Source organism: Rhinoraja longicauda, chromosome 33 (assembly GCF_053455715.1).
Source record: "Rhinoraja longicauda isolate Sanriku21f chromosome 33, sRhiLon1.1, whole genome shotgun sequence".
Taxonomy (NCBI): domain Eukaryota; kingdom Metazoa; phylum Chordata; class Chondrichthyes; order Rajiformes; family Arhynchobatidae; genus Rhinoraja; species Rhinoraja longicauda.
Genome location: NC_135985.1, coordinates 25,972,658 through 25,999,519, shown reverse-complemented (window position 1 = coordinate 25,999,519; position 26,862 = coordinate 25,972,658). Strand labels below are relative to the sequence as shown.

At 45.8% G+C, this 26,862-nt stretch overlaps 1 protein-coding gene across 1 annotated transcript in view; it reads right to left on the bottom strand.

Moving 5' to 3' along the window:
* Positions 1-13,805, bottom strand: part of LOC144609086 (NT-3 growth factor receptor-like) — a 682,437-nt gene extending 668,632 nt beyond the window's left edge. The window contains exons 1-2 of the mRNA XM_078427465.1: positions 13,736-13,805; positions 11,608-11,679 (exon numbers count right to left, since the gene is read on the bottom strand). Of these exons, the coding sequence (XP_078283591.1) occupies positions 11,608-11,679; positions 13,736-13,764 (101 nt within the window). The 5' untranslated portion in view covers positions 13,765-13,805. The remainder of the gene's footprint in view (positions 1-11,607; positions 11,680-13,735) is intronic.
* Positions 13,806-26,862: the final 13,057 nt, after the last annotated feature.

Below are 26,862 nucleotides of genomic sequence, written 5' to 3'. Positions count from 1 at the left end.
TGAGGTCCACTGAGATGCACCATCCCCACATCCCTTGATCCCCTCGATACACAAAAATGTATTGGCCTGCCTTGAATATACACATCTAGTATGTCCAATAACATGTGAGTCCCCAAGTTACCTGGCAATTGTTAAGACAACATGTTGGTGCACAGATTTTGATGGGGAATAGGTTGTATAGTTAGTTTAGTTAGTTAAGTTTATTTGTCATTCCACTGCTTACAGATCATGCAATGAATGGGATGAAACCGAGTGCCTCCGGGGGCCATAGTGCAATACAAATACAAAACATATAGACAGGGGATGATAGCGCAGTACAATACGATACAGTACCATACAATTAGACAGTGCGATACAATACAGTACATATAGACAGGGTATTAAAGCATGTATGAGGTTAACATTGTGAAACTGCTGTTTTCTGCAAGGAGCCTTGACACAATGTTAGTTCCTCTCTCTCCCTCTCTTTCTCTATTTTGTATTTCCAAGTTTACACATGATGGTAAGTTGGGAGAAATAGCAAGCTGTGTTGATGTTACAAAGGAATACAGACTTAGTGAACAGATAGAAGTTAGTGTAGGGAAGTGTACGATCATCAACTTTAGACCATGGAAAAACAAAATGGAGAATTCTCTTGATCATGAAGGTTTAGTTTAGTTTAGCTTAGAGATAAAGCGAGGAACCAGACCCATCGGCCCACCGAGTCCTCACCGACCAGTGATTCCCGCACATTAATGCCATCCTACAGACACTATACATTTATACCAAGCCAATTAACCTACGAACCTGTATGTCTTTGGATTGTGGGAGGAAACCGAAGATCTCGGAGAAAACCAACGTGGTCAAGGGGAGAACGTACAAACTCCGCACAGACAGCACCCGTAGTCGGAATTGGACCTGGGTCTGTGATGCTGTAAGTGCTGTAAGGAACAATTCTCCTGCTGCACCACCACTATGCTCTGAGTACACAGGAACACTGTACAGTCGTGTGTCTGAGTACACAATTGAGAGAAAGGTTAGTGCATGGACACAAAAATAATCATGAGGTACAATGAAAACTTGCCCATTGCATTGTAAGAGTTGGAGGAAGTGACCTTGACCTTGGTTATCTGGGGCTGTGCTTATGTCAGTGAGGTGCTGGCTTAGTGAGATTTCACCGTAGCTTTGCCGGAATGTTACCAGTCTTGCTGAGTTAAATTGCGGCACCAGGTTGTGGAAACGTAATATGTATTTCCTGAAGTTTAGAAGGTTGCAACAAATATCACAAGGGACTCGATGCTGTAGCCAATAAAATCTGGCTGGTGAAGCCAGAGAAATGGGTTGTGATTTAAAAGTGTAAAACTGACCATTTGGAATTAAAAGTAAGAAACAACTTCTCTCCACGAACTGATTTATAAGGAAATATGTTCCTGTTCCATTGTTCAGTAATATCATTTGATGTATGCACTATTCTGTCTTCTCTCCCATTCCTGATAATCTTCGGCCTCTTAGCTTTATCAACTAGTTTGAGGGATTTGAGGCAGGTATTAGTTGAGTCAGGTACTGTAGCAACACTTAAAAGACATTTGGGCAGGTAAGTGGAAAGGAAGGGTTTAGAGGGATATGGGTCAAATGCAAACAGGCAGGACTAGTGTAGATGATGCATCTGGGTTGGCGTGAGCAGGTTGAGCCGAAGGGCCAGTTTCCATGTTGTATGAAACTGTTGTATGTTGTATGACTCGAACTCACCCATTTACCTCAGCCTTAAGATGATTAAATATTGTGCTTCTACTGCTCTCAGTGGAAGAGCACAGTTGATGCAAATATGAAGTGTGTTGAAAGGAACTGTAGATGCTGGTTTACACCGAAGATAGACATAAAATGCTGGAGCAACTCAGTGGGACAGGCAGCATCTCTGGAGAATGTTATCAGAAATGGGAGATTCGGGTCGAGACCCTTCTTCAGACTGATATGAAATGATTTCCCCAAGGTGGCATTTGATGTTCAGGCAACTGAAATCTTCAGCATTAACACTGACGAAAATTCTGTCAGCAGAGGTATTAGAGGAAGTGGACCAAAGGCAGGTGATTTGGTTATTGCACAGTTCAGTCTAATGGATCTAATGGAGTGGCCATTCAGGCCGCAGGGGATGGATTGCCTGGTCCTGGCCCATGCCTCTATAAAGCTCAGACATATAATGGGGAAATACATCAATGTGTTTCCTTCATGAAGTCTAATCAAAGTTTGAAAATCCCCTGTATGTGTGGACTATGAATCTTTCAGTAGCTGAACTTTAAATACTGAATTAACAATGGTGTCAAATGCACTTGGCCTGAGGGGTGAATGGAAGGCTCACAATGTGAACTGAGGGTTCAAACATTGAACCTCCACACACAAACTGGGTAGCTACCAAATGTGGTACGATTGATGCTCAGGTGTGGACCTTGATCCTGGGAGCAAACGTCTGGTGAGATGGAGACGCCACAGTGAGGTGGGAAGATGTTTACTCCTCGTTCCCTGGAGCTCATGGTGGCAGAGTCATTAGTCACAGGGTAAGGTAGGCACACCAATAATAGGTAGGAAGTGTCTCGACCCCATACGTCGCCTATTCCTTCTTTCCAGAGATGTTGCCTGACCCGCTGAGTTACTCCAGCTTTTTGTGTCTATCTTCACAAGTAATGGGCACGGGTATCTTAAAGTCATTAGTGTGGCCCTTTTGAACAATAGAGGCACATGCAGATGTGCATGGAAACAGGCCATTTGGCCAGCGGAACTATGGTGTGGGTGAATCCTTGTGGGGGTTTCTTAATGAGAATGTTAGTAGAATTAAAAACTTTGGGATCAATGGAGGGTTAATGTAAAAGGCGGATGGTGAATGGCAGGGAGTGTTTCTGTGCAGCATCTCTCGGTAACTCTTTGACTTTATCAGTCTGCACAGGTCATCAAGCAGTCATTTATACTCATCGACCTTATATTCATACTTCCCCAACACCCAGATTCTATCACTGTCTCACAGCTCCAGAGACTTGGACTTGGTGTACAGGTGACAAATATGTCACCTGTACACCAAATCCAAGTCTCTGTACACCAAGTCCAACCCACATTGTTTGTTTAGTTCAGTTTAGTTTATTGTCACATGTATGGAGGTACAGTGCCAAGCTTTTGTTGCGTGCTAACCAGTCAGAGTAAAGGCATTTGAGCAGGGAGTGGAACCTGGAGCACCTGCAGAAACCCATGCAGTCACAACACCAGGGGTCAGGATTGATCCTAAGTCACGGGAACCCGACCAGCTGTACCATTGTGCCGCACATGAAAATGTTGCTCTAGGTAACGGCTGCAGGAGAAGAGATTACATTCTTTATGGATCCAGTTCTTGAAATGTAATTAATCACTGAACCTGGCAAAGTGAAATGTGTTTTTGTCAATGTACTGGCAGTGAAATCCCCCTGGTCTCCAGTTGAGGTTGGTGCTCACTGGTGTTGTATCTCAATTCATCGTACAGGAAGCGAGCCAGTCCTGGCAGGAAGCGAGCCAGTCCTGGGCAGTGCAGTGGCCATCAGTGGGCCATAACATGCTGCCCAAAAGCAAAAAAGACACAGGGCTGCATGGCGACATAGTGGTAGAGCTACTGCCTTACAGCGCCAGAGACCCAGGTTCACTCCTGAATACAGGTGTGTAGTTTGTACGTTCTCCCCGTCACCTGCATGGGTTTTCTCCGAGATCTTCGCTTTCCTCCCACACACTAAAGACGTACAGGTTTGTAGGTTAATTGGCAAAAATGTAAATGCAACATTTTTCTTAGTGTGTGTAGGGTTGTGTTAAAGTGCGGGGATCGCTGGTCGGCGTGGACTCGATAGGCCGTAGGGCTGTTTCCATGCTGCATCCCTAAACTAATCTAAACTAAACAAAGTACTGGAATAACTCAGCGTTGAGATTCTCCAGCACCTTGTGTCAATTTTTGTAAACCAACATCCGCTGTTCTTGTGTTTAATTTAGTTCAGAGATACAGCGCGGAAACAAGCCCTTTGGCCCACAAAGTCCACACCGACCAGCGATCCCCGTACACAAGCACTATCCTACACACTAGGGACAATTTACAATTTTGACCAAAGCCAAGTTAACCTACATATTGGGGGCGTGGCTGTGTTCTGCAGCTGCAGCTCACCGGCAGTCTCTCCGTTTTTTTTTCGTTTTTTTTTGTCATTGTCGTTGTTAAATGTACGTTTTGTTTTATTTTTAATTCTGTGTATGTAGGGGGGTGGTGGGGGGGGTTGGGGGAAACCTTTTTTTCAAATCTCCTCCTCAACGGAGATGCGACCTTTACCGTGTCGTAGCTCCGTTCGCGCTACGGCCTAACATCGTGGAGTCGGCGGCCTCCAGCTGGGATCGACCTCAAAGACTCTGGTCGCAGGGCCTGGACTTACCATCTCGGAGGCTTCGGCCGTGGGCCCTGCAGACCGCAACATCAGGAGCTCGCAGGTCCCTGGCTGGCGACCGGCTTTTGGGAGCTCCAGCCGTAGCAGCTTCGACCGCCCCGAAGCGCGAGGTACGATCAACCCGCCCGCAGGCCCTTCATCGCCCTGCGTGGCTCGGCCGCGGCACTTTCCATCGCCCGGTGGGGGCTCAGGACTTTCATCGGCCTGCTCGGCTCGGCCCTGGGACTTTCCATCGCCCGGTGGGGGCTTCAAAAAGTTGGGAGCCTCGATCACCTCGTGGCACCACGGGAGAAGAATGAGGAGGAGATAAGACTTTGCCTTCCATCACAGTGAGGGTATGCCTAGAGCAATCACTGTGATGGCTGTTTTGTGTAAAAAATTATATCTATGTGTCTTGTGCTTTTTAATGTCTACTGCCGGACCCTGACGTGAGAGGACGCTGGCGTTGAGTATTCGCCGCTTTTCCGTCAGGATAGTTTGTCTGTTTGTTTCTATGTTAATTGTTTTTGTTAAGCGCTTTGAGCATGTGATAAGGCGCTATATAAAATAAATGGATTATTATTATTATTGTACCTTTATGTCTTTAAAGTGTGGGAGAAAACCGGACCACCTGGGGAAAACCCACACGGTCGGGGGGAGAACGTACAAACACCATGCAGACAGCACCTGGAGTCAGGATTGAACCCAGGTCTCTGGCCCTGTGAGGCAGCAACTCTACCGCTGCGCCACCGTGCCGCCCTAAATGCAATTCCACCAAATAGGACCAAAGAAGATTCACATTTATTCTGTTTGCACGTTCAATAAACAATTAATGTCGATGGCACTGCATGTTAATATTCATTTTTGTCCATGATTTCAGCTGCTTGTCCCACATTTTAAGATGTGGTGTCATTGGATTTCTGTATGCCTGTCATTAGATCACCATTGTCTTTTCTGTATATGTTACTACATAGAACATAGAACATAGAACTGTACAGCACAGGAACAGGCCATTTGGTCCACAATGTCTGTGCCAAACATGATGCCAAGACCAACTCTCATCTACCTGCACAAAATCCATAAACCTCCATTCCTCACATATCCATATGCCTAACCAAACCTCTCTCAAATAGCACTATTGCATCTGTCTCCAATAGCCCAGCAGCATATTCCACGCACCTACCACCCTCTGCGCACAAAAACGTGCCTCACACATCTCCTGGAAACATTGCTCCTCTTACCTGGAGATGGGAGGTTGCAGATGTGAGGATGCAGATTCATAAATTCATAAGTTCATAATTTCTATGAGCAGAATCAGGCCATTCGGCTCATCGTCTACTCTGCCATTCAATCATGGCTGATCTATATATTCCTCTGAACCGCATAACCCCTGACACCCGTACTAATGAAGAATCTGTCTCTGCCTTAAAAATATCCATTGACGGCCTCCACAACTGTTTGTGGCAATGAATTCCACCCTCTGACTAAAGAAATTCCTCCACATCTCCTTTCTAAAGGTACGTCCTTTTATTCTGAGGCTGTGGCCTCTGGTCCTAGACTCTCCCACTGGTGGAAACATCCTCTCCACACCCACTCTGCCTTGGTCTTTCACTATTCGGTAAGTCTCAATGAGGTCCCCCCTCAGATGTGGGGTGGAAGGCTAGTACTGTGGGATTGCCATTGCGATGGGCTGGGAATGGACACACAGAACGACACAAGGCTCCAGATGGAACTCCTACGCCACCAGATTCAGAGCTCTTGGTGCAGTGACAGAGAACAAAATCAATACTCAGAAAAAACTGTCAACGCACTGAAGAGGAGGACAAGAAAATTAAGGCCCAGAAGAGCTGTCAAAGCTGGTTATGGTTTTAGCATGTTTCAGATTTATTAATTCCTCAATGTAACCGGCTTATTTGCATTTCAGAGGTTGCTTAGTATACCTGCCCATCTCTGCTCTGTGCAGATCATTGTGTGCTTGGCAACTGTACAGCTATGCAAGCATCTGCCTGCATTAACCTATTCCTGCACAGACACTGCAATTAGGTGGCCTAATCCTCTACAAGTGCTGAATGCACCAGAGCAAACCAATCCTCAGAAGAAAAAATCATGAAGGGAATAGATCGGGTAGACGCATAGTCTCTTGCCCAGAGTTGGGGAATCGAGAACCAGAGGACATAGGTTTAAGGTGAGGGGTCGGGATCAAACCAGAGTCTACTGCCGCTGTAAGGCAGCAATTCTACCGCTGCGCCACCAATTAATCAATCAATTTTCCTTATTGTTTAGGGAACTAAAGCAACAGTCAGAGTTAAGTGAAACCCAATGTAACCTAATGCACCGTTTCAACCCGAAACATCGGCATTTTCTTCCCCATCACAGATGCTGGTCGAACCAGTGAGTTTCTCCAACAGAAGGCTTATTGGTCCAGTGAGTTACACTTGCACAGATGTACATTGCCATTTTGGTCACAAGTGCTCTTCCTCTGGCCTGGCCACACTCGCTCATTCCAGCCTCTCCCCGACAGCTGACACATGAGGTCCTATGTAGGAAGGAACTGCAGATGCTGGTTTAAACCAAAGATAAACACAAAATGCTGGAGTAACTCAGCGGGTCAGACAGCATCTCTGGAGAGAAGGAATAGGTGACGTTTTGGGTCTGAAGAAGGGTGCCTACCCGGAAGGCCACCCGTTCCTTTTCTCCAAAGGTGAGGTCCTGCTAGACAGACTATCATGGAGAGTGTTGTGAGCCACATCAGGCTGACAGCACAGAGAGACAGAGAGAGGAAGTGTGCAGCCCACGCTGAACGATCACATCCAACCCTGCTTATTTTGGCAGACAATTAATTTTGTTGTGAGAACTAATCAGGTTGCAGATTAACAGAGGAAGTGACAGGGTTTGAAGAATTGTGCAGCTGTAATTATAAACCATGACTTCATCACAAATAAACTATTGTGCTGTGTAATTTTCAATCAAAGAAAACCTGTTAAGAAACACGAAGAACATTATACCCACGTATGTGGAACAGCAATACATCGCATCGATGACTGTGGGCAGTGGTCTGCTTCCCTCTCCTGCTCCACAACAGGGTGGCACAGTGGCATAGTGGTAGGGTTGCTGCCTTACAGCACTTTCAGCGCCAAAGACCTGGTTTCGAACCTGACTATGGGTGCTGTCTGTACGGAGTTTGTACGCTCTCCTCGTGACCTGCGTGGGTTTTCTTCGAGATCTTCGGTTTCCTCCCACACTCCAAAGATGTACAGGTTTGTAGGCTAATTGGCTTTCTATAAATATAAATCGTCCCTGGTGTGTGTCGGGGAGGGGACCACTGGTTGACGCGGATACAGTGGGCCGAAGGGCCTGTTTCTGCACTGTATCTCTAAACTAAACTAAACAGGAGCAGCAGTCAGTGGAACACCATGGATTGCATTGGGTTTCATCCAGTGCAGGAACCAGCCATTGATGCCTCGATCTCTATTGGCATCTAGCAGAGGTGTACAAAATCATGGGAGGAATAGATCGGGTAGACGCACACAGTCTCTTTCCCAGAGTTGGGGAATTGAGAATCAGAGAACATAGGTTTAAGGTGAGCGGGGCAAGATTTAATAGGAACCTGAGGGGTAACTCTTTCACACAGAGGGTGGTGGGTGTGTGGAACGAGCTGCTGGAGGAGGTAGTTGAGGCAGGTAGTCTCGCAACATTTAAGAAACATTTGGACAGGTACATGTATAAGTCAGGTTGCGTAGCGGTAGAGGTCACAGTGGCGCAGCGGTAGAGTTGCTGCCTTACAGCGAATGCAGCACCAGAGACCCGGGTTCCATCCTGACTACGGGTGCTGTCTGTACAGAGTTTGTACGTTTTTCCCGTGACCTGCATGGGCTTTCTCTGAGATTTTCGGTTTCCTCCCACACTCCAAAGACGTACAGGTTTGTAGGTTAATTGGCTTGGTAAATGTAAAAATTGTCCCTAGTGGGTGTAGGATGGTGTGAATATGCGAGGATCGCTGGTCGCTGTGGACCCAGTGGGCTGAAGGGTCTCTAAACTAAAACAAACTAAACTAGAGGGATATGGGCCAAACGCAGGCAGATGGGACACGTGTAGATGGGACCTGTTGGTCGGTGTGGGCAAGTTGGGCCGATGGGCATGTTTCCGCACTGTATCACTCTATGACTTTATCCTGAACTTGCTTGGTTTCCGATACTAATTGACTGACAGATGTACACATGGAAATATAGTTCCATTCACTTTGAGTACCACCCTTTGTGCCTTTTGTGCTTTGGGAAGAAGGTATAGGGGCCTGAAAATGGTATCACCCAGGTTCAGGAACTGTCTCTTCCCAATGTTCAAGCTCATGAACATCATGAACTCCAACTAAACTCCAAACTACGAATGTCCTTGCTTGCACGAGGGACTCAAGGCATTGTTATTTTCTTTTGCACTATATTGGTTTATTTTTTATTTATTGAACTATTTATGTGTTTTTCTATTATATTATCTATTGGCTACTGTGTTTACAAACCTATTCTGCTGCCGCAAGTAAGAATGTACTTGGTCTGTTTTGGTAGATGCAACAATAAAACACCCATGACTCTAATAAGGACTAAACAAACTGCTTTCTCTACAATATCTCATTTGTCCTCCCCTGGCACAAAGTCCTGCAGTAACTCAATGGGTCAGGCAGCATCTCTTGAGAATGGGTCAGAAGGTTCTCGACCTAAAAAGTCACCCATTCCTTCTCTCCAGAGATGCTGCCTGTCCCGCTGAGTTACTCCAGCTTTTTGTGTCTAGCATCTCTTGAGAATATGGATAGGTGACGTTTTGGATCAGGACCCTTTCTCAAGCATCTCTACTTCTCCCCACTTCAGTATTCCTTGAAGATTTTCTCCATGATGCTTTGGTCCAATCTTCCACTCCTGCCAATGCCCAAAACACCTTCCCAAGGTGACAGCAGTAGATGCAACACCTGGACCTTTAATGTCCTCCCATCCTGTTGTCCAAGAACCCACATTTCAAGGTGAAGTGGTGATTTATTCCAATTTGCTGCTCATGATTTGGTCTCATCTACTTTCACCGATTACACATTGTGCATTAATGGCATTTTGTGGAACATCTCCACCCCCATCCACACTGGGATGACCCAACAGCTGTCACGTGAATTCTCCAGCCCACCTGCCTTGTAGTCTCTGCTTTCCGCCTTTATTCCAGTTTAACCTTAATATAAACGAGATATCATTTTCCAAAAAGGCACATTACAGCCTTTGAGATGCCAAAACAAATTGAACGATTTGAGGTAATCATTCTGACCGTACATGTGAAGTCCTCAAGTTGCAGACAGGTAAACCATTCACACAGTGTACCTCCTGTACTTAATACTGGAGCATATTTTAACCAAGAGCCGCAGCAGAATAACTTCACGGAGAAGTAACAACCATTGCTGGCCTGAACGAAGACCTTGGAAACTTTTGCAGTCAAATCCTAACCTAAAAGATTCCACTGCTGCAAAAGAAACCTGTGGCACAGCATCTCATTGATTGTGGCCAGTTAGGTTGCACACACTGATTGCACACGCCCCGGGTGCTGAGGGAGTCCACAGGTAGTCGTGAGGATGCAGAGCACCCATCCACATTTCCAAACACAAGTGGGAATTACAATTAAAACACAACGTACTTGCTAAAATGTCAATCAAGCCCAAAGCCAAAGTACTGTCTAAATTAATTATACAAACTTATACTAATGACAATAATTAACTCCATATACAATAATCAGCCACCTACATGTTAACAAGCATGTTTAAAAAACGTTGATGAGGCACATCCATGTTGTGGCTCTGTCCATGGACTCAGCATTGAGTGTTCCATAACAAGTGGAGTTGATGATACGCACTTTGCTCTGGCCTCTCAGTCAGTGGGTTGTGCCTTTGCCCTGGTGGGCTCAACTACAAGCTGCTTGAAGAAACCATCCTGTAGACACTGTACTCAGTGTTACACCACCCACAGTCAGCATTTGTGCCAGTGGGCGGAGCGTTGTGGAAAGTGGGCGGGGCATTTGTACATGGGAGGGGCATCACTGACAGTGGGTGGGGCATTAGCCACAGTGGGAAGGGCATTGCTGCCAGTGGGTGGGGCATCAGCCACAGTGGATGGGGCATCAGCCACAGTGGGCGGGGTATTGGGACCAGTGGGCGGGGTATTGGTGTCAGTGGGTGGGGCATCACTGGCAGTGGGCGGGGTATTGGTGCCAGTGTGGTGGGTATTGGTGTCAGTGGGCGGGGCATCACTGGCAGTGGGCGGGGCATCAGCCACAGTGGGTGGGGCATCAGCCACAGTGGGCGGGGTATTGGTGCCAGTGGGCGGGGTATTGGTGCCAGTCAGTGGGGTATTAGTGCCAGTGGGCGGAGCATCACTGGCAGTGGGCGTGGCATCACTGGCAGTGGGCGGGGCATCACTGGCAGTCGGCGGGGCATCACTGGCAGTGGGCGTGGCATCACTGGCAGTGGGCGGGGCATCACTGGCAGTGGGCGGGGCATCACTGGCAGTGGGCGGGGCATCACTGCCAGTGGGGGAGGGAGTTACTATTCCCAGTCACTCCATCCACTCATGGCCCAGGGTGAGGTGTGGTCTGTGCGGCTGCAGAAGGCCAGTGTTTACCCCAGGGCTAGCACTGGTAGCAAGAGCAGGTCTCGGATCAGAGTTGGCGTGCTGCAGAACAATGCTCTCACCAAATTTTCTCAAAGGCTGTAATTGATAGCATTTTTCCTCATTAACGCTGACTGATTGCCCTCCACTCTGGCAATAATGGCAAAGAGCGTTTAGCTCTTGAAATTCAGGCTGCACATTTCTCACATAGAGACGTGGAACGTTCAGAGCATCGTAACCTTTCTCCTGAAACAGCAGATGCCTGCAGAATATCTATAAGTTAGAGTTACCCTGTTCTCTCATAAATAAACAATATTCCATTATACAGGTTTTTTTTACAGCACAAACAAGCTTGTGGGTCCTCCAAGGTCCTTTTTTCACAAATCTTTCTGAGCTCGTTCAAATTTCTGTGTATCTTAAGGATGTTAATTTAACAAAAAGAAATAAGCTTCTGGGCCATTGACGTTTTCAGGCTCCAGAGTAATAGATTGTAGAGTGGTGTAATCTTTATTACCTCAGCATCTGAATTTAAACGCTCAGCACCTAACCCTCTGTAAGACCAATCTAAGCTCAAGATGACTTACATGTAGTGAAGGTGAGGGTTTTTGGCAAATGCTCTTGGTGCAATCGACCGTAATCCCGAATTTATGATTGTCCTGGAAATGAGAACAAATGCAAAAGGTTACAAGTTCTGCGTGCTCATAACAGTGATTTATTGTACACCTGATCAGAAAGGTGGATTGGATAAACCCTCGATACCACAGCCCTTGTGTTCCATACAAATTTAAACATCCACTGTGACTGCAAGAAACAAACCTCAGCATTTATTAAAAATGAAAAGTACCTTTGATGAGTTCAGATCAAAGCCATGAATAGATTCTTTGTTCAGTTTGTTCACTTTGGTACTCGTCCCTGCCAAGCATCTTAGATTAATATTAGTACATTGTGCACTGTATCATTCAGCTGGAATGAGTCATCAAGGACTCTCAGTCAAAACCAAGGAAGTGGGACCCTGGTTGAATCAGATAGCCAGGACTTCTCCTCCATCTCATAATGCAGCAGACACTCTGATTATCTTAGTTTTCTCCACAATCAATCCAGGCAATGTATTGAAGAAAAAGCTTCGGTGAGTTGGGGAGAAGCCTTTCGAGAGCATTGCATATATTCCTGCACGGAGTATAACTCCAGATTTAAGGCATTTACCAGCTTTTAACTGTCTTAAACCAGTCGGTTTAGTTTAGTATAGAGACACAGCATGGAAACAGGCCCTTTCAGCCCACCTGCTCCACACCGACCAGCGAACCCTCACATTAACACTATCCCACTCTAGGGACCATTTACATTTATACCAAGCCAATTAACCTACAAAGCTGTACGTCTTCGGAGGGAACCGTAGTTCTCAGAGAAAACCCATGCAGGTCACGGGGAGAATGTACAAACTCCGTACAGAGCAGGATCAAACCTGGGTCTCTGGCGCTGTAAGCGCTGTAAGGCAGCAACTCTACCCTGCACCACCACTCCGACTCCACATTGAAATTATACAAGCATTAATTATTGAGCGTTAAAAGCAATTGGCATTTTCAGTACATTGACAGCTGGTTCAACTGCAGTCGATCTGTGAAGACTTGACGTCTGCAGGCTGTGAACCAATTCACAACTCAAATATTGTTACAGTTATTGCAAAACAGCTTCAGTTCATGAACCAGGCGGGAGGGCTCTGGGACACAATTGATGCTGCAGGGAGCTCATTGGAATGTGATCTGGTGCTGAAGGAACACAGATGACAAAAGAATCTCGGAGGCTTTACTCCTGGTGTAAAATCATGCTCAATCTGCTTTTTCAGTTTAGTTTAGAGATACAGCATTGAAACAGATCCTTTAGCCCACCGAGTTCATGCTGATCGGCGATCACCCATTCATACGAGTTATATCCTACACACTACGGACAAGTTACAGAAGCCAATTAACCTACAAGCCTTTGGAATATGGGAGGAAACTGGAGCACCCAGCGAAAACCTACGTGGTCACAGAGAGAACGTACAAACTCCATATAGACAGAACCCGTAATCAGGATCGAACCCGGGTCTCTGGCGCTGCTGGGCAGCAACTCTACCGCTATGCCACTGTGCCACCAAAAGCAGATTGAGCATGATCTGGGAGAAAGCACAAGCATTGGAACATGGTTAAAGATCTGTGGTGGTCAATGCTTTCATCTCCATGGGATAATTCAAACACTGAAGATGGTCTCCAAGATGTTTGGCTAAGGATTTCCCATTTTTTTTCTTTTCTCAGACCTCCACTCAATTAAGAAGAGAAACCAAACAGAGCACAAGAGATCTAGCTGGTATCTCTTGACCAAAGTGAATCACTAAGAAGGGGACTCTAGCTGTATTGTTGCCAGTTTTACTACTTGGGATATGGTGTTGAATCAGAGAAGTAAAATCTTTCACATCTGGCTTCAAGTTTAAGATGACAAATTAAATAATCAACTCAAAGTCAGTTTGTTCTTTGGAGCAGAGCTCAATTGTGAAAAAAAAATAGAATTGATCACAGTTGTTGTAGATTCACCAAGCCGCACAGCTGACTTCAATCAATGCCCAATAAGCTGAGCACCAATAACTCTGAATCACAATTTTTCTATTTTATTAGCAGTGAGCACTATTTCACAAAAGCAATCTTTTACGAAGCACCTCTGTGCTGCTCGTTTACTTACAGATTCTGCAGTCCAATGTAAGGTTCCATGTCCAACGGATTCAAAGTCTGCAGGCTGTTCTGATTCTCAATGTGTCTGTAAAAGCAAGCAATAAATGAAGGGATCAGAACCTGTTCAGTTACGGTTCGTGGTTTAATGTGACAATTTCAAACTTGAGACTTATCTGAGGACAGAAGGCAACTGAACACAGGAATAAGAACTTCATAAGTTCATAAATTCATAGGTTCAAGAAGCAGAATTAGGCCATTCGGCCCATCGAGCAATCTCTGCCATTCAATCATGTCTGATCTATCTTTCCCTCTCAACCCCATTCTCCTGCCTTCTCCCCATAACCTCCGACACCTGTACTAATCAGGATTCTGTTAATCTCTGCCTTAAAAATATCCACTGACTTGGCTTCCATAGCTGTTTGTGGCAATGGATTCCCCAGATTCACCACCCTCTGACTAAAGAAATTCCTTCTCATCTTCCTCCTAAAGATACGTCCTTTTATTGTGAGGCTATGGCCTCTGGTCCTAGACTCTCCCATAACCGGCAGGGATGTGGGTGAAGATTGGGCCACTATATAAAACAGAAAATATTGTGGACACTCAGCATGGCAGTCAGCATCCGTGGAAAGAGAAACAGATAATGTGTCAGGTTGGAGATTCGTTGTCAGAACTGGAAACTCTTGACATGGTATCGATAAAGTGTTACTATACAATACAATACGCAATATCTTTATTGTCATTGTACAAGTACAACGAGATTGAGAATGTCACTTGCATATCGATGCTATAAAATATATAAATAAATCACAGCAAAAACAAAAAAAGGGGGGAAAAAATGGGGAAACGAGGTAAAGTGCAAAAAAAAAGGTTCATGCAGGGGTCAGTTGTGCCAGATGACCCTGGGGGCAGAGACAGATCATGGGGGCTCTCAGCAGGACCGATTCAGAACAGCTATAGCTCTAGGAATAAAGCTGTTTCTTAGTCTGGAGGTGCGGGCGTAGAAGGCCTTGTAACATCTGCCAGATGGAAGTAGTTCAAACAGACGGAAGTAGTTCAACAGACAGGAAGTAGTTCGAACAGATCACAGATCTAGGTTCAGTTTAGTTTAGTTTAGAGTTAGAGCATTGAAACAGGCCCTTCGGCCCACCAAGTTCATGCCAACCATCGATCGCCCATTCACAACAGTTCTTCCTTCCTTCACATCCACTTCCTGAACTTTAGAATAAAATTACTGAGGCAAAGTAACTAACAAGTCTGCACATCTTTGGGATGTGGGAGGAAGCTGGAGTGCCCAAAGGAAACCCATGTAATCGCAGAGAGAATGTGTAAACTCCACACCAATATCACCGGAGGTCAGGATCAGACCTGGGTCTCTGGTGCTGTGAGGCAGCAGCTCCAGCAGATGCACAACTGTGTCTGAAGAAGGGTCTTGACCTGAAACGACACCCATTCCTTCTCTCCAGAGATGCTGCCTGACCCGCTGAGTTACTCCAGCTGCTTGTGTCTGTCTTCGGTTTGCATCTGCAGTTCCCTCCGACACAACACTGTGTACGTTGGGAGGGTCTGGACTAGGGGAGAGAGAATGGAATAAGCTCAGTGGGACAAGAGCTTGTGTCCAGTCGTGGTTGTGGATCTTGGGCAGAGGTGGGCGTGAGGATGGGGTTGTTCCAGAATTGGAAATTATAGAGAGAAGATCTGTCAAGGGAATGAGGAGCATGATGGGTAATGTTCAATGGTAGTTACAACCTAAAGGTGGTAGTTACAACAAAGATGTGTCAGAGCCCTGCAAGGATTGATCATTATCTTGCCCAGGGTAGGTGAATAGAGGACCAGATGGCATAGGTTTAAGGTGAAGAGGAAAAGATTTAATAAGAATCTGTGGGGTAATTTGTTTACCCAAAGGTAAATGGAAGGTAAATGGAACAAGCTGCCAGAGGAGGTAGTTGAGGCAGTGACTATCCCAACGTTTAAGAAATAGTTAGACAGGTACATGGATAGGACAGATTTGGAGGGATATGGGACAAACGCGGGTAGGTGGGACTAGTGTAGCTGGGACATGTTGGTCGGTGTGTGCAAGTTGGGCCGCAGGGCCTGTTTCCACACTGTATCATTCTATGACTCTATTAATGGAATTGATCAACAGGGAGTCTTAATAAGGTCAATAGCCTGAATGGCTTGCTTTTGCACTAGTACAATGTTGTAACTAGTACACCTTAACAATCAGACACGAGACGCCTGGCCAATTTTTCCTGAAATAATACCGCTTTGCGGTATTTTATTAGCAGTTAAAAGGTTGTAAAGAGACTGAAACTGACAACACCAGGGTCCCATTTACTGACAGAAACCTTGATGCATTCTGACGTGTCATCGACTTTTGATTAAAACAATAAACCTATGGAACGCAGTCAGATGCTACTAGAGTTTGGCGATCTTGCTGCACAGATCCAGTCGTGGTGGTCTCCATCTCCCTGTCCCCTTTATATGCTGCTGTTGGGTTGCTCAGGGGCACGGCTGGGTAAGTACTGGATAACCAGCAATCCAGCGAAGGTTTGATGCCAGCGCTCAGATTCAACCGGGGATTGTAAAACCAATGCCGATTAAACTCCTTCTGATAGCTGAGGGAGTTTCTTTGCAGAGCTGCTGTCTCTTTCACCATGGTGATTATCTCACAGTCCTGACGTGCGGGTTCATTTGGGGAAAGTTAAGAAGGTATTTTGTGTGAAAACATTCTTTGATGAAGTCTTAAGAAGCAATCAGCTCAATCGACCAGATTTTCCTGTGGTCTGGAATTGACAGAAGCATAAAATCAAGAGGAAACTTCAGTGTAATATAGACCACGCAGTAAAGTCCAGGGGCTAAAATAAGGGGGGAATCTTTGAGGTAACAGAGACTGCTTTGTCGAATCTTGGGGCCTTTGTGCCACTTCCCTCTTACTATTGCCAAAAATAGACCTCTGTGGAGGCCAAGTCAATGGATTGTTAAGGCGGAGATTGACTGATTCTCGATTAGTAAGGGTATCAGGGGTTATGGGGCAAAGGCAGCAGAATGGGATTGAGAGGGAACGATAGATGAGTCATCATTGAATGGCGGAGTAGACTTGATGGGCCGAATGGCCTAATTCTGCTCCTTATGAACTTGTGAAAACACTTTTCATCAGGTGAGAGGAGAAATATTTAAAGGGGGCTTGAGAGGCAAGTGTTTCACACAGAGGGTGGTGGCTGTGTGGAATGAGCTGCCAGAGGAGGTGGTAGAGATTGGTATGATACCATACAATACGATGGAACTTCATTTATCCCAGGAGGGAAATTGATCTGCCAACTGTCATAAAAACGCAAAAAACAATACTACACAAAACATTAAATTAAAGTGACAAGTGGAAAGTTTGGGGATGTGCAAGGGGGGGGGGGTGGGGGGGGGGGGGGTGGGGGGGGGGGTGGGGGAGTCAGTCTCAGTTTGATAACCGCAGGGAAGAAGGATCTCCTGTAGCTTTCTGTCCTGCATCTTGGTGGAAATTCCAACATCTAAAAGATAATTGGTTAGGAAAGCGTTAGAGGAATATGGGCCAAATGTAGACAAATGTGACTAGCTCAGGAAGATAGCTCGGTGGGCATGGAAGCATTGGGCCGAGGGGCCTGTTTCTGTGCTGCTTAACTCTCTGACTCAAAAATATTATTGCCGCCTTAATATTAAAACCAATGGTGATCTCTAGTTTCCAATGTTAAAAGTCCACCTTCGCACGGGTAAAAATCAGATGTAAAAATACGAGGAAAGCAAACCGATTTATTGTTCATTCAGCATGGAATGTCAAAGCCAAAATGAAATTCTTCCAACTAAGGAGGCTCATCTAAGATACCATTAGACTTGCAGCTGTAACGATTACCATGGACAACATAAACTATCGTGGCAAAGCAAATTCTGCCTTTAACAGGATTTAATCCGTAAATAATAGATAGCAGAGTGTTGAAGACATGTAAGACTATCCATCCAACTGCACACAAAGGCTCTTAATATGTATTCCCAATCCATTAATAATACTTTACTCTGCTAATGCTGTCAATTATCCTGTAAATGTATGGAATTTATTTTAACTAGTTGATTAATCAGTTGACAACCATGTTTTAATATACAATGTAAAATCCATACTGCGTTCAGCATGAATCAATTGGCCATCAGCAGAGGACAGAAAATAACACATGTCCATTCTAAGATAAGACACAAAAACCTGGAGTGACTCAGTGGGACAGCAGCATCTCTGGAGAAAAGGAATGGGTGACGTTTCAGGCTGAAACCCTTCTTCAGACTCATGGTCCTTCACCATGAAATGGATGTTTCCACTAGTTGGAGAGTCTAAGTTCAGAGACCATAGCCTCAGCATAAAATGGCCTACCTTTACAAAGGAGATGAGGAGGAATTTCTTCAGTCAGTGGGTGGTGAATCTGTGGAATTCATTGCCACAAACGGCTATGGAGGCTGTCAATGGATACTTTTAAGGTGGAGATTATAAATTCTTGATTAGTACGGGTGTCAGTGTTATGGGGAGAAAGCAGGAGAATGGGGTTGAGGGGAAAGACAGATCAACCATGATTGAATGGCGGAGTAGAATTGATGGGCCGAATGGCCTAATTCAGCCCCTTTAACTTATGATCTATGAGTGTATGAGCTTACATGAAAGTCAAGGTTGCCACCTTTGTATTGAGAACTATGAGTGGTGTAGGAGAATCATGTTGCAAGAGAGAATCATACAATAATAAGATCGTAACAGAACAAAAGGAAGATACTCAGCCTATGAAGTCCATACTAGCTCTCCAGGAAGCAATTCATTCAAGTCCAGCCCCCACGGTTTCCCCACAGCACTGTGCCCATTTTCCTTCAACTTATCGAATTCCATGTTGAAGCCTGTACCAGCCTCAGCTTGCACACAGTACACACACTCTTACACATGGTGAGCTCATGATCATTGTCACAGCGTAAATATAACACAAAGTGCTGGAGTAGCTCAGCAGGTCAGCCAGCATCTCGGGAGAGAAGGGATGGGTGACGTTTCGGGTCGAGACCCTCCTTCAGACTGATGACATCACCTCACACCAGTCTGAAGAAGGGTCTCAACCCGAAACGTCACCAATTCCTTCTCTCCTGAGATGCTGCCTGACCTGCTGAGTTACTCCAGTATTTTGTGTCTACCTTCGATTTAAACCAGCAATAGACAATAGACAAGAGACAATAGGTGCAGGAGTAGGCCATTTGGCCCTACGACCCAGCACCACCATTCAATGTGATCATGGCTGATCATTCTCAATCAGTACCCCGTTACTGCCTTCTCCCCATACCCCCTGACTCTGCTATCCTTAAAAGCTCTATCTAGCTCTCTCTTGAATGCATTCAGAGAATTGGCCTCCACTGCCTTCTGAGGCAGAGAATTCCACAGATTGACAACGCTCTGACTGAAAAAGTTTTTCCTCATCTCCGTTCAAAATGGCCTACCTCTTATTCTTAAACTGTGGTCCCTTGTTCTGGACTCCCCCAACATTGGGAACATGTTTCCTGCCTCTAACGTGTCCAACCCCTTAATAATCTTATACGTTTCGACAAGATCCTCTCTCATCCTTCTAAATGCCAGCATATATAAGCCTAGTCGCTCCAGTCTTTCAACATATGACAGTCCCGCCATTCCGGGAATTAACCTAGTAAACCTACGTTGCACGCCCTCCATAGCAAGAATATCCTTCCTCAAATTTGGAGATCAAAACTGCACACAGTACTCCAGGTGCGGTCTCACTAGGGCCCTGTACAACTGCAGAAGGACCTCTTTGCTCCTATACTCAACTCCTCTTGTTATGAAGGCCAATATTCCATCGGCTTTCTTCACTGCCTGCTGTACCTGCATGCTTCCTTTCAGTGACTGATGCACTAGGACACCCAGATCTCATTGTACGTCCCCTTTTCCTAACTTGACACCATTCAGATAATAATCTGCCTTCCTATTCTTACCACCAAAGTGGATAACCTCACACTTATCCACATTAAACTGCATCTGCCATGCATCCGCCCACTCACACAACCTGTCCAAGTCACCCTGCAACCTCATAGCATCTTCCTCACAGTTCACACTGCCACCCAGCTTTGTATCATCTGCAAATTTGTTAATGGTACTTTTAATCCCTTCATCCAAGTCATTAATGTATATTGTAAATTGCTGCGGTCCCAGCACCGATCCTTGCGGTACCCCACTAGTCACTGCCTGCCATTCTGAAAGGGACCCATTTATCCCCACACTTTGCAATCTGCAGTTTTTTCCTACACAGCCAGCATCGTGGAATGGCAACATTTTTGGTTGGGATCCTTCTTCAGACTGATTGTAGTGGAGTCATAGTGCATGGAAACAGGCCTATTTGTCCAATACTTTCATGCCAACCAAGATGCCCCGTCTAAGCTAGTCCCATCTGCCCGCGTTTGGCCCATATCTTCCTGAATCATTCTGAGTTCTGAGTGTCTTTCAAACCCTGTTATCGTGTCATAGTCCCTCTATACTACAATCAGTCTGAAGAAGGATCTCAACCTAACATGTTCCACTCCATGCCCTGCACAGATGGCCATGAGCTGACTGTGTGTAAGAGTGTGTGTACTGTGTGCAAGCTGAAGAAGGAACCTGCTCAGCGACATCGCCTATCACTTCCCTCCACAAACGCTGCCTGACCCACTGAGTTACTCCAGCACTTTGTGTTTTCCACAGAGTTTCAGCATCTGCAGTTCCTGGTGTCTGCGTAAATATAGTCTTCCTCACAGACCCTATCATTGTGCCTTTCACCTGACATCTGATAAAACATCTAGTCCAGCATCTACCACCGCGCACACAAAAAGCAAACGTCTAGATATCCCAGAGATCTAAAATAAGAGAACATTCTTGAAATGCTCAGAAGCTGTGTAGAGAGCAGCAGATCATGTCTCAACTCAGTGGCTTTCCAGCACTACTAATGATCAGTTCTAACAAAGGGTCATCCATCTGAAATATTCACTCTGCTTCTCTCTCAGCAGATGCTGACTGTCCTGATAAATGGCACCAGAAAGTTTTGTTTTATTTCAATTACCGCAGCAATGATGGCACGGTGACACAGCGATAGAGTTGCTGCATTACAGCACCAGAGACCCGGGTTCCATCCTGACTACGGGTGCTTGTCTAGAAACATAGAAAATAGGTGCAGGAGGAGGCCATTCGGCCCTTCGAGCCGGCACCGCCATTCATTGTGATCATGGCTGATCGTCCCCAATCAATAACCCGTGACTGCCTTCTCCCCATATCCCTTGATTCACTAGCCCCCTAGAGCTCTATCTAACTCTCTCTTAACTTCATCCAGTGATTTGGCCTCCACTGCCCTCTGTGGCAGAGAATTCCACAAATTCACAACTCCCTGGGTGAAAAAGTTTTTTCTCACCTCAGTTTTAAATGGCTTCCCCTTTATTCTAAGACTGTGGCCCCTGGTTCTGGACTCGCCCAACATTGGGAACATTTTTCCTGCATCTAGCTTGTCCAGTCCTTTTATAATTTTATGTTTCTATAAGATCCCGGTCTGTACAGAGTTTGTACGTTCTCCCCATGACCTGCGTGGGATATATTATTATATATCACCTTTGTGCATTGTGTTTACAGACTTGTTATGCTGTGCAACAACAAAAACAATTATTTGTGTAGAAAGCAACTACAGATGCTGGTTTAAACCGAAGAGACACAAAAAGTTGGAGTAACTCAAGGGGTCAGATAACATCTCTGGAGCTTTGCATTAGTTTCATTTTTCTGTTTTTGTTTCATTGTTCCGTTCTGCTGCCAGTACGTATGACAATTAAATAGTCTTGACTCTCTCGCCTACAACCCAACAGTGTTTCAAATACTACTCCCCTCTCTTAAAGGAGAGGTCACCCTTTGTACTATGCGCACACGTTTCTCCCACCATCTCCCACCACCCTGGTCACCCTGCTCTTTCTCCCACCTCCTCTATAAGTCGGAGAGGATTTCTTAATCAGCACGGGTGTTAGAGGTTATGGGGCGAAGGCAAGAGAATGGGGTTGCGGAGGGAGAGATAGATCAGCCTGATTAAATGGCGGAGCAGACTTGATGGGCCGAATGGCTGAATTCTACTCCTATCATTTATGATCATAAGAAAATCAAGTTATGTGTGGGAGAGGATCTGTGGAACAGCAGTGATGGGAGAGAGGGAGAGCAGCCTTTTGCCGGTCCCACTGACTCTCTGAGTGAGCAAGTGGGTCTGCCCAGTGCTCCCATCCCTGCTCCCATCCCTGCTCCCTGCTCCCTGCTCCCTGCTCCCTGCTCCCAAACCTGCTCCCTGCTCCCTGCTCCCTGCTCCCTGCTCCCTGCTCGCCTCCACACAGCCCACGACTGTTGCTGGTGAGACGGGAAGAGGAGAGATGAGGAGAGAAGGTGGGGAGAGAACATGGGGAGAGAAGGTGGGAAGAAGGTGGGGAGAGAAGGTGGGGAGAGAAGGTGGGGAGAGAAGATGGGGAGAGAAGGTGGGGAGAGAAGGCACATGGAAATGACCTGTTCCCATGAGGCAGAAGATGCAGCCCTGCCTCAGCCAACAAATCCAACCCCATCTCCTTCAGTCTCATTTTCATCTCTCCCCTTTGCCCACCCATCTGCCAATTAACCCCCCTATTCCCTCCCTCACCTTTATCCACCTATCACTGAGGCACGATTTTGCAGAGGTGGATAACATCATGAGGGGAATAGATAGGGTGAATGCACAGAGTACTTTCCCCAGAGTTGGGGAATCACCAACCAGAGGACACAGGATGATGGTGATAGGTGCCAGAGGAGGTAGTTGAGGCAGGAACTATAATAACACTGGAGTAATTTGGATAGGTCTGAAAAAGTAATTTGGATCAGTCTGAAGAAGGGTCTCGACCCGAAACGTCACCCATTCCTTCTCTCCTGAGATGTTGCCTGTCCCGCTGAGTTACTCCAGCATTTTGTGTCTACCTTAAATTTGGATAGGTACATGGATAGGAAAGGTTTAGAGAGATATGGGCCAAATGTTGGCAGGTGGGATGATAGGCCGTGTAATTTGGTTCTAAGCCCCTACGGTGATTGAGGTTGGTTGTTGATACGGCTTGGATTTTCTTCCTGACAGTTTGTAATTAAATAACCGAGCAATCACAGTAAATCAGGGAAAAACAGTTCAACAGGCAATAAACCATAGGGATATAACGAGGATCATTCCAAAGATAATTCAACTGACAAACCCACCTCGCTCACCAGGAAGTTTACTCAGAAATAAAACACAAAGTGCTGGAGGAACTCAGTGAGCCAGGTAGCATCTAAGGAGGAAGTGGACGGGTAATGTTTTGTGTTGGGACCCTTCTTCCTAAATAAAATCTGGAGAATCAAATGCAGGAACAGCTCCCACAAAGAACATTAAAAAATGTGTTTTTCTTAAAAGTTACGGAGATCATCAAAAATCACAAATGTTAATAGAAATCATGGAGCCTGCAAGACACAGGTAGATATGATGGGTCAGAAGGCTGTCAGCACATTAGCCTTCATCAGTCAGGGTATGTTGGGATGTTATGTTACAGTTGTACAAGATGATGGTGAGGCCACATTTAGTGCATTACACTCAGTTTGGGTCACACTGCAATAGGAAAGATGTCGTTAAGATGGAAGGAGTGCAGAGAAGCTTTACGAGGATATTGTGAGGGTCAGGGCCTGAGCTACAGGGAGAGGTCGGGCAGGCTCGGACTTTACTTCATGGAGCGCGGGAGGCTGAGGGGTGATCTCATAGAGGTGCATAAGATCATGAGGGGAATAAATAGGGTAAATGCTCAGACTATTTTAACCAGGGTAGGGGAATCAAGAACCAGTGGACTCTACAGGGCGGCACAGTGGCGCAGCGGTAGAGTTGCTGCCCTACAGCACTTGCTGCGCCGGAGACCCGGGTTCGATCCTGACTACGGGTGCTGTCTGTACGGAGTTTGCACGTTCTCCCCGTGACCTGCGTGGGTTTTCTCCGAGATCTTCGGTTTCCTCCCACACTCCAAAGACGTGCAGGTCTGTAGGTTAATTGGCTGGGCAAATGTAAAAAATGTCCCGAGTGTGGTGTAGGTTCTGGTTCTGGTTGATTGCTGCACAAACACCTCAGAAGTGGTTATCTCGCGCAGGTCAGGGTGTGCAAGGTGTTAGTGTGCGGGGATCGCTGGTCGGCACAGACCTGGTGGGCCGAAGGGCCTGTTTCCGTGCTGTATCTCTTAACTAAATAAAGTGAGAGGGGAAAGATTTAATAGGAACCTGAGGAGCAACATTGTCATGCTGAGGGTGGTGCGGATATGGAATGAGCTGCCAGAGGAGGTAGTTAAGGCAGGTAATATAACATTTAAAATACATTTGGACAGATACATGAACAGGAAAGGGTTAGAGGGCCAAACACGGGCAGGTGAGACTAGTGTAGATGGGGCATGTTGGCTAGTATGGGCACGTTGGGCTGAAGGGCCTGTTTCCATGCTGTATCACTCTTTGACTTTATGACAAGTAACAATCATAACTGAATCACAGCCTCAGTTATTCCTTGCAGTTGGACAACCAAGATCCATGGTTATTTTAGCATCATCTCAGCTATAAATCACTTAATTTGTTCACTGAAGGTCTTTTACTCATCGGCCTGGCATCTCCAGTGACAGCAGGCTCGTTAATCACAGTCTCCCACTGAAGAAGAGACACATTCAGCACCAAAGCTCCTGCCTTATCTCCCTCATTAACACAGATGGGTTCAGCACAATAGACAAGAGATATTTCCACAAATTGCATCTCTAATTGGGTGGCCAAATGTGCTCATCAACTTCATGTGAAACATAAACCATACTGAGGGAACAACAATCTGTGACCTGATAAACACATTTGATCCATAAATCACTAACATACGTATTAATTGCATAAATAGAAGATTACACCAAAACACCTGACAGCTTTTAAGACTCAGCATTGAATTCACCAATTTCAGTTAATCAGCTTTTTCAGTCCTGTTTGCCACATTTCCAGTATTCACATCTTTTTATCTCCTTTTCCAATATTAAACATTTCATTCCTCTCCTCCACTTTAAAGTTGTTTTGGCCATCCAGTCACCACCCACTTTGAGCAGCCCCACTGCTTGTATCCATCGGCCTTGCCCCATTTGTCCATCCTATCGCAAATATTCCCATATTCCTGCAAAGGCAGCATGCAGGTACAGCAGGCAGTGCAGAAAGCCAATGGAATGTTGGCCTTCATAACAAGAGGAGTTGGGAATAGGAGCAAAGAGGTCCTTCTGCAGTTATACAGGGCCCTGGTGACACTGCACCTGGAGTACTGTGTGCAGTTTTGGTCTCCAAATTTGAGGAAGGACATTCTTACTATTGAGGGAGTGCAGCGTAGGTTCACGAGGTTAATTCCCGGAATGGCGGAACTGTCGCATGTTGAAAGACTGGAGTGACTGGGCTTGTATACTCTGGAATTTAGAAGGATGAGAGGGAATCTTATTGAAACATATAAGATTATTAAGGGATTGGACACGTTAGAGGCAGGAAACATGTTCCCGATGTTGGGGGAGCCCCAAACAAGGGGCCACAGTTTAAGAATAAGGGGTAGGCCATTTAGAACGGAGATTAGGAAAAACGTTTTCACTCAGAGAGTTGTGAAGCTGTGGAATTCTTTGCCTCAGAAGGCAACGGAGGCCAATTCTCTGGATGTTTTCAAGAGAGAGTTAGATTTAATGACAGCGGAGTCAAGGGGTTTGGGGAGAGGGCAGGAATGGGGTACTGATTGTGGATGAGCAGCCATGATCACGGTGAATAGCAATGCTGGCTGGAAGGGCCGAATGGCCTACTCCTGCACCTATTGCCTATTGTCTATTGAGTTACTCCAGCATTTTGTGTAAACCAACATCTGCAGTTCCTTCCTACACATTCCCGTTCATCCTTCCAGCCTTTCACCACAGATGAAAACTTTGCTTAAGAAACATCAGAAAATAGCAAGCCTGTTGGCCCCTCAAACCAACTCTACCCACCAATGTTTAGTTTAGTTTAGTTTAGTTTTGAGATACAATGCCACCCAATGTGATTCTCACAGTGGTGCAGCGATACAGTTGCTGACCTACAGCACCAGCACCTCCAATGGCATCATGTACGTTCTAAGATAAGGAGACCAAAAGGATGCTACAGAACTCTGAGTGTGCCTCACCAGTACCACTAAAGTTGTAACAATACTCCTTCATTACTAAACTCAAAACTTCCTGCTGCAAAAAACAATATTACATTTGTCTTCGTAACTGCCCACAAACTTCTTGCTATTTGTACACATGAATATCTCAATCTCTCTGTACTTTTCCCATCTTTAGTTAGATAACAGTGGCACGGTGGAGCAGTGGTAGAGTTGCTGCCTTACAGCACCAGAGACCAGGGTTCGATCCTGACTACGGGTGCTGTCTGTACGGAGTTTGTACATGGGTTTCTCCAGGATCTCCGGTTCCCTCCCTATACTGCAAAGACGTATAGGCGTGTAGGTTAATTGGCTTGGTAAAAATGTCAATTGTCCCTTGCGTGTGTAGGATAGTGTTAATGTGTGGGGATCGCTGGTTGGCACAGACTCGAAGGGCCGAAGATCCTGTTTCCGTGCTGTATCTCCAAACTAAACTAATACTTCACTGTATAAGAAAGAACTCCAGATGCTGGTTTAAACCGAAGGTAGACACAAAATGCTGGAGTAACTCAGCGGGACAGGCAGCATCTCTGGAGAGAAGGAATGGGTGACGTTTCGGGTCGAGACCCTTCTTCAGACTGATGTCAGGGGAGTGGGCGGGACAAAGATGGAATGACATTCTACAGATACAGCATAGAAACCTGGGCCTTCTTCCCACCAAATCCCTTCCTTTGATCACCCATTCAAACTAGTTCTGTGTTATCTCACTTCCTCATCCACTACCTTACACACTAGGGACAATTTGCAGAGGCCAAATAAACTACAGATGGGGCTCACGTTGTCGACCTCCCCTGTGAGCCTTGTCCACTGACCTCAGTTAGGCAAACAACAACAAACAGAGACAGCACAAGCAGAAGCAGCTTCATAACTTCTGCTGCCTCAAACGCAAGAAGAAGACCGA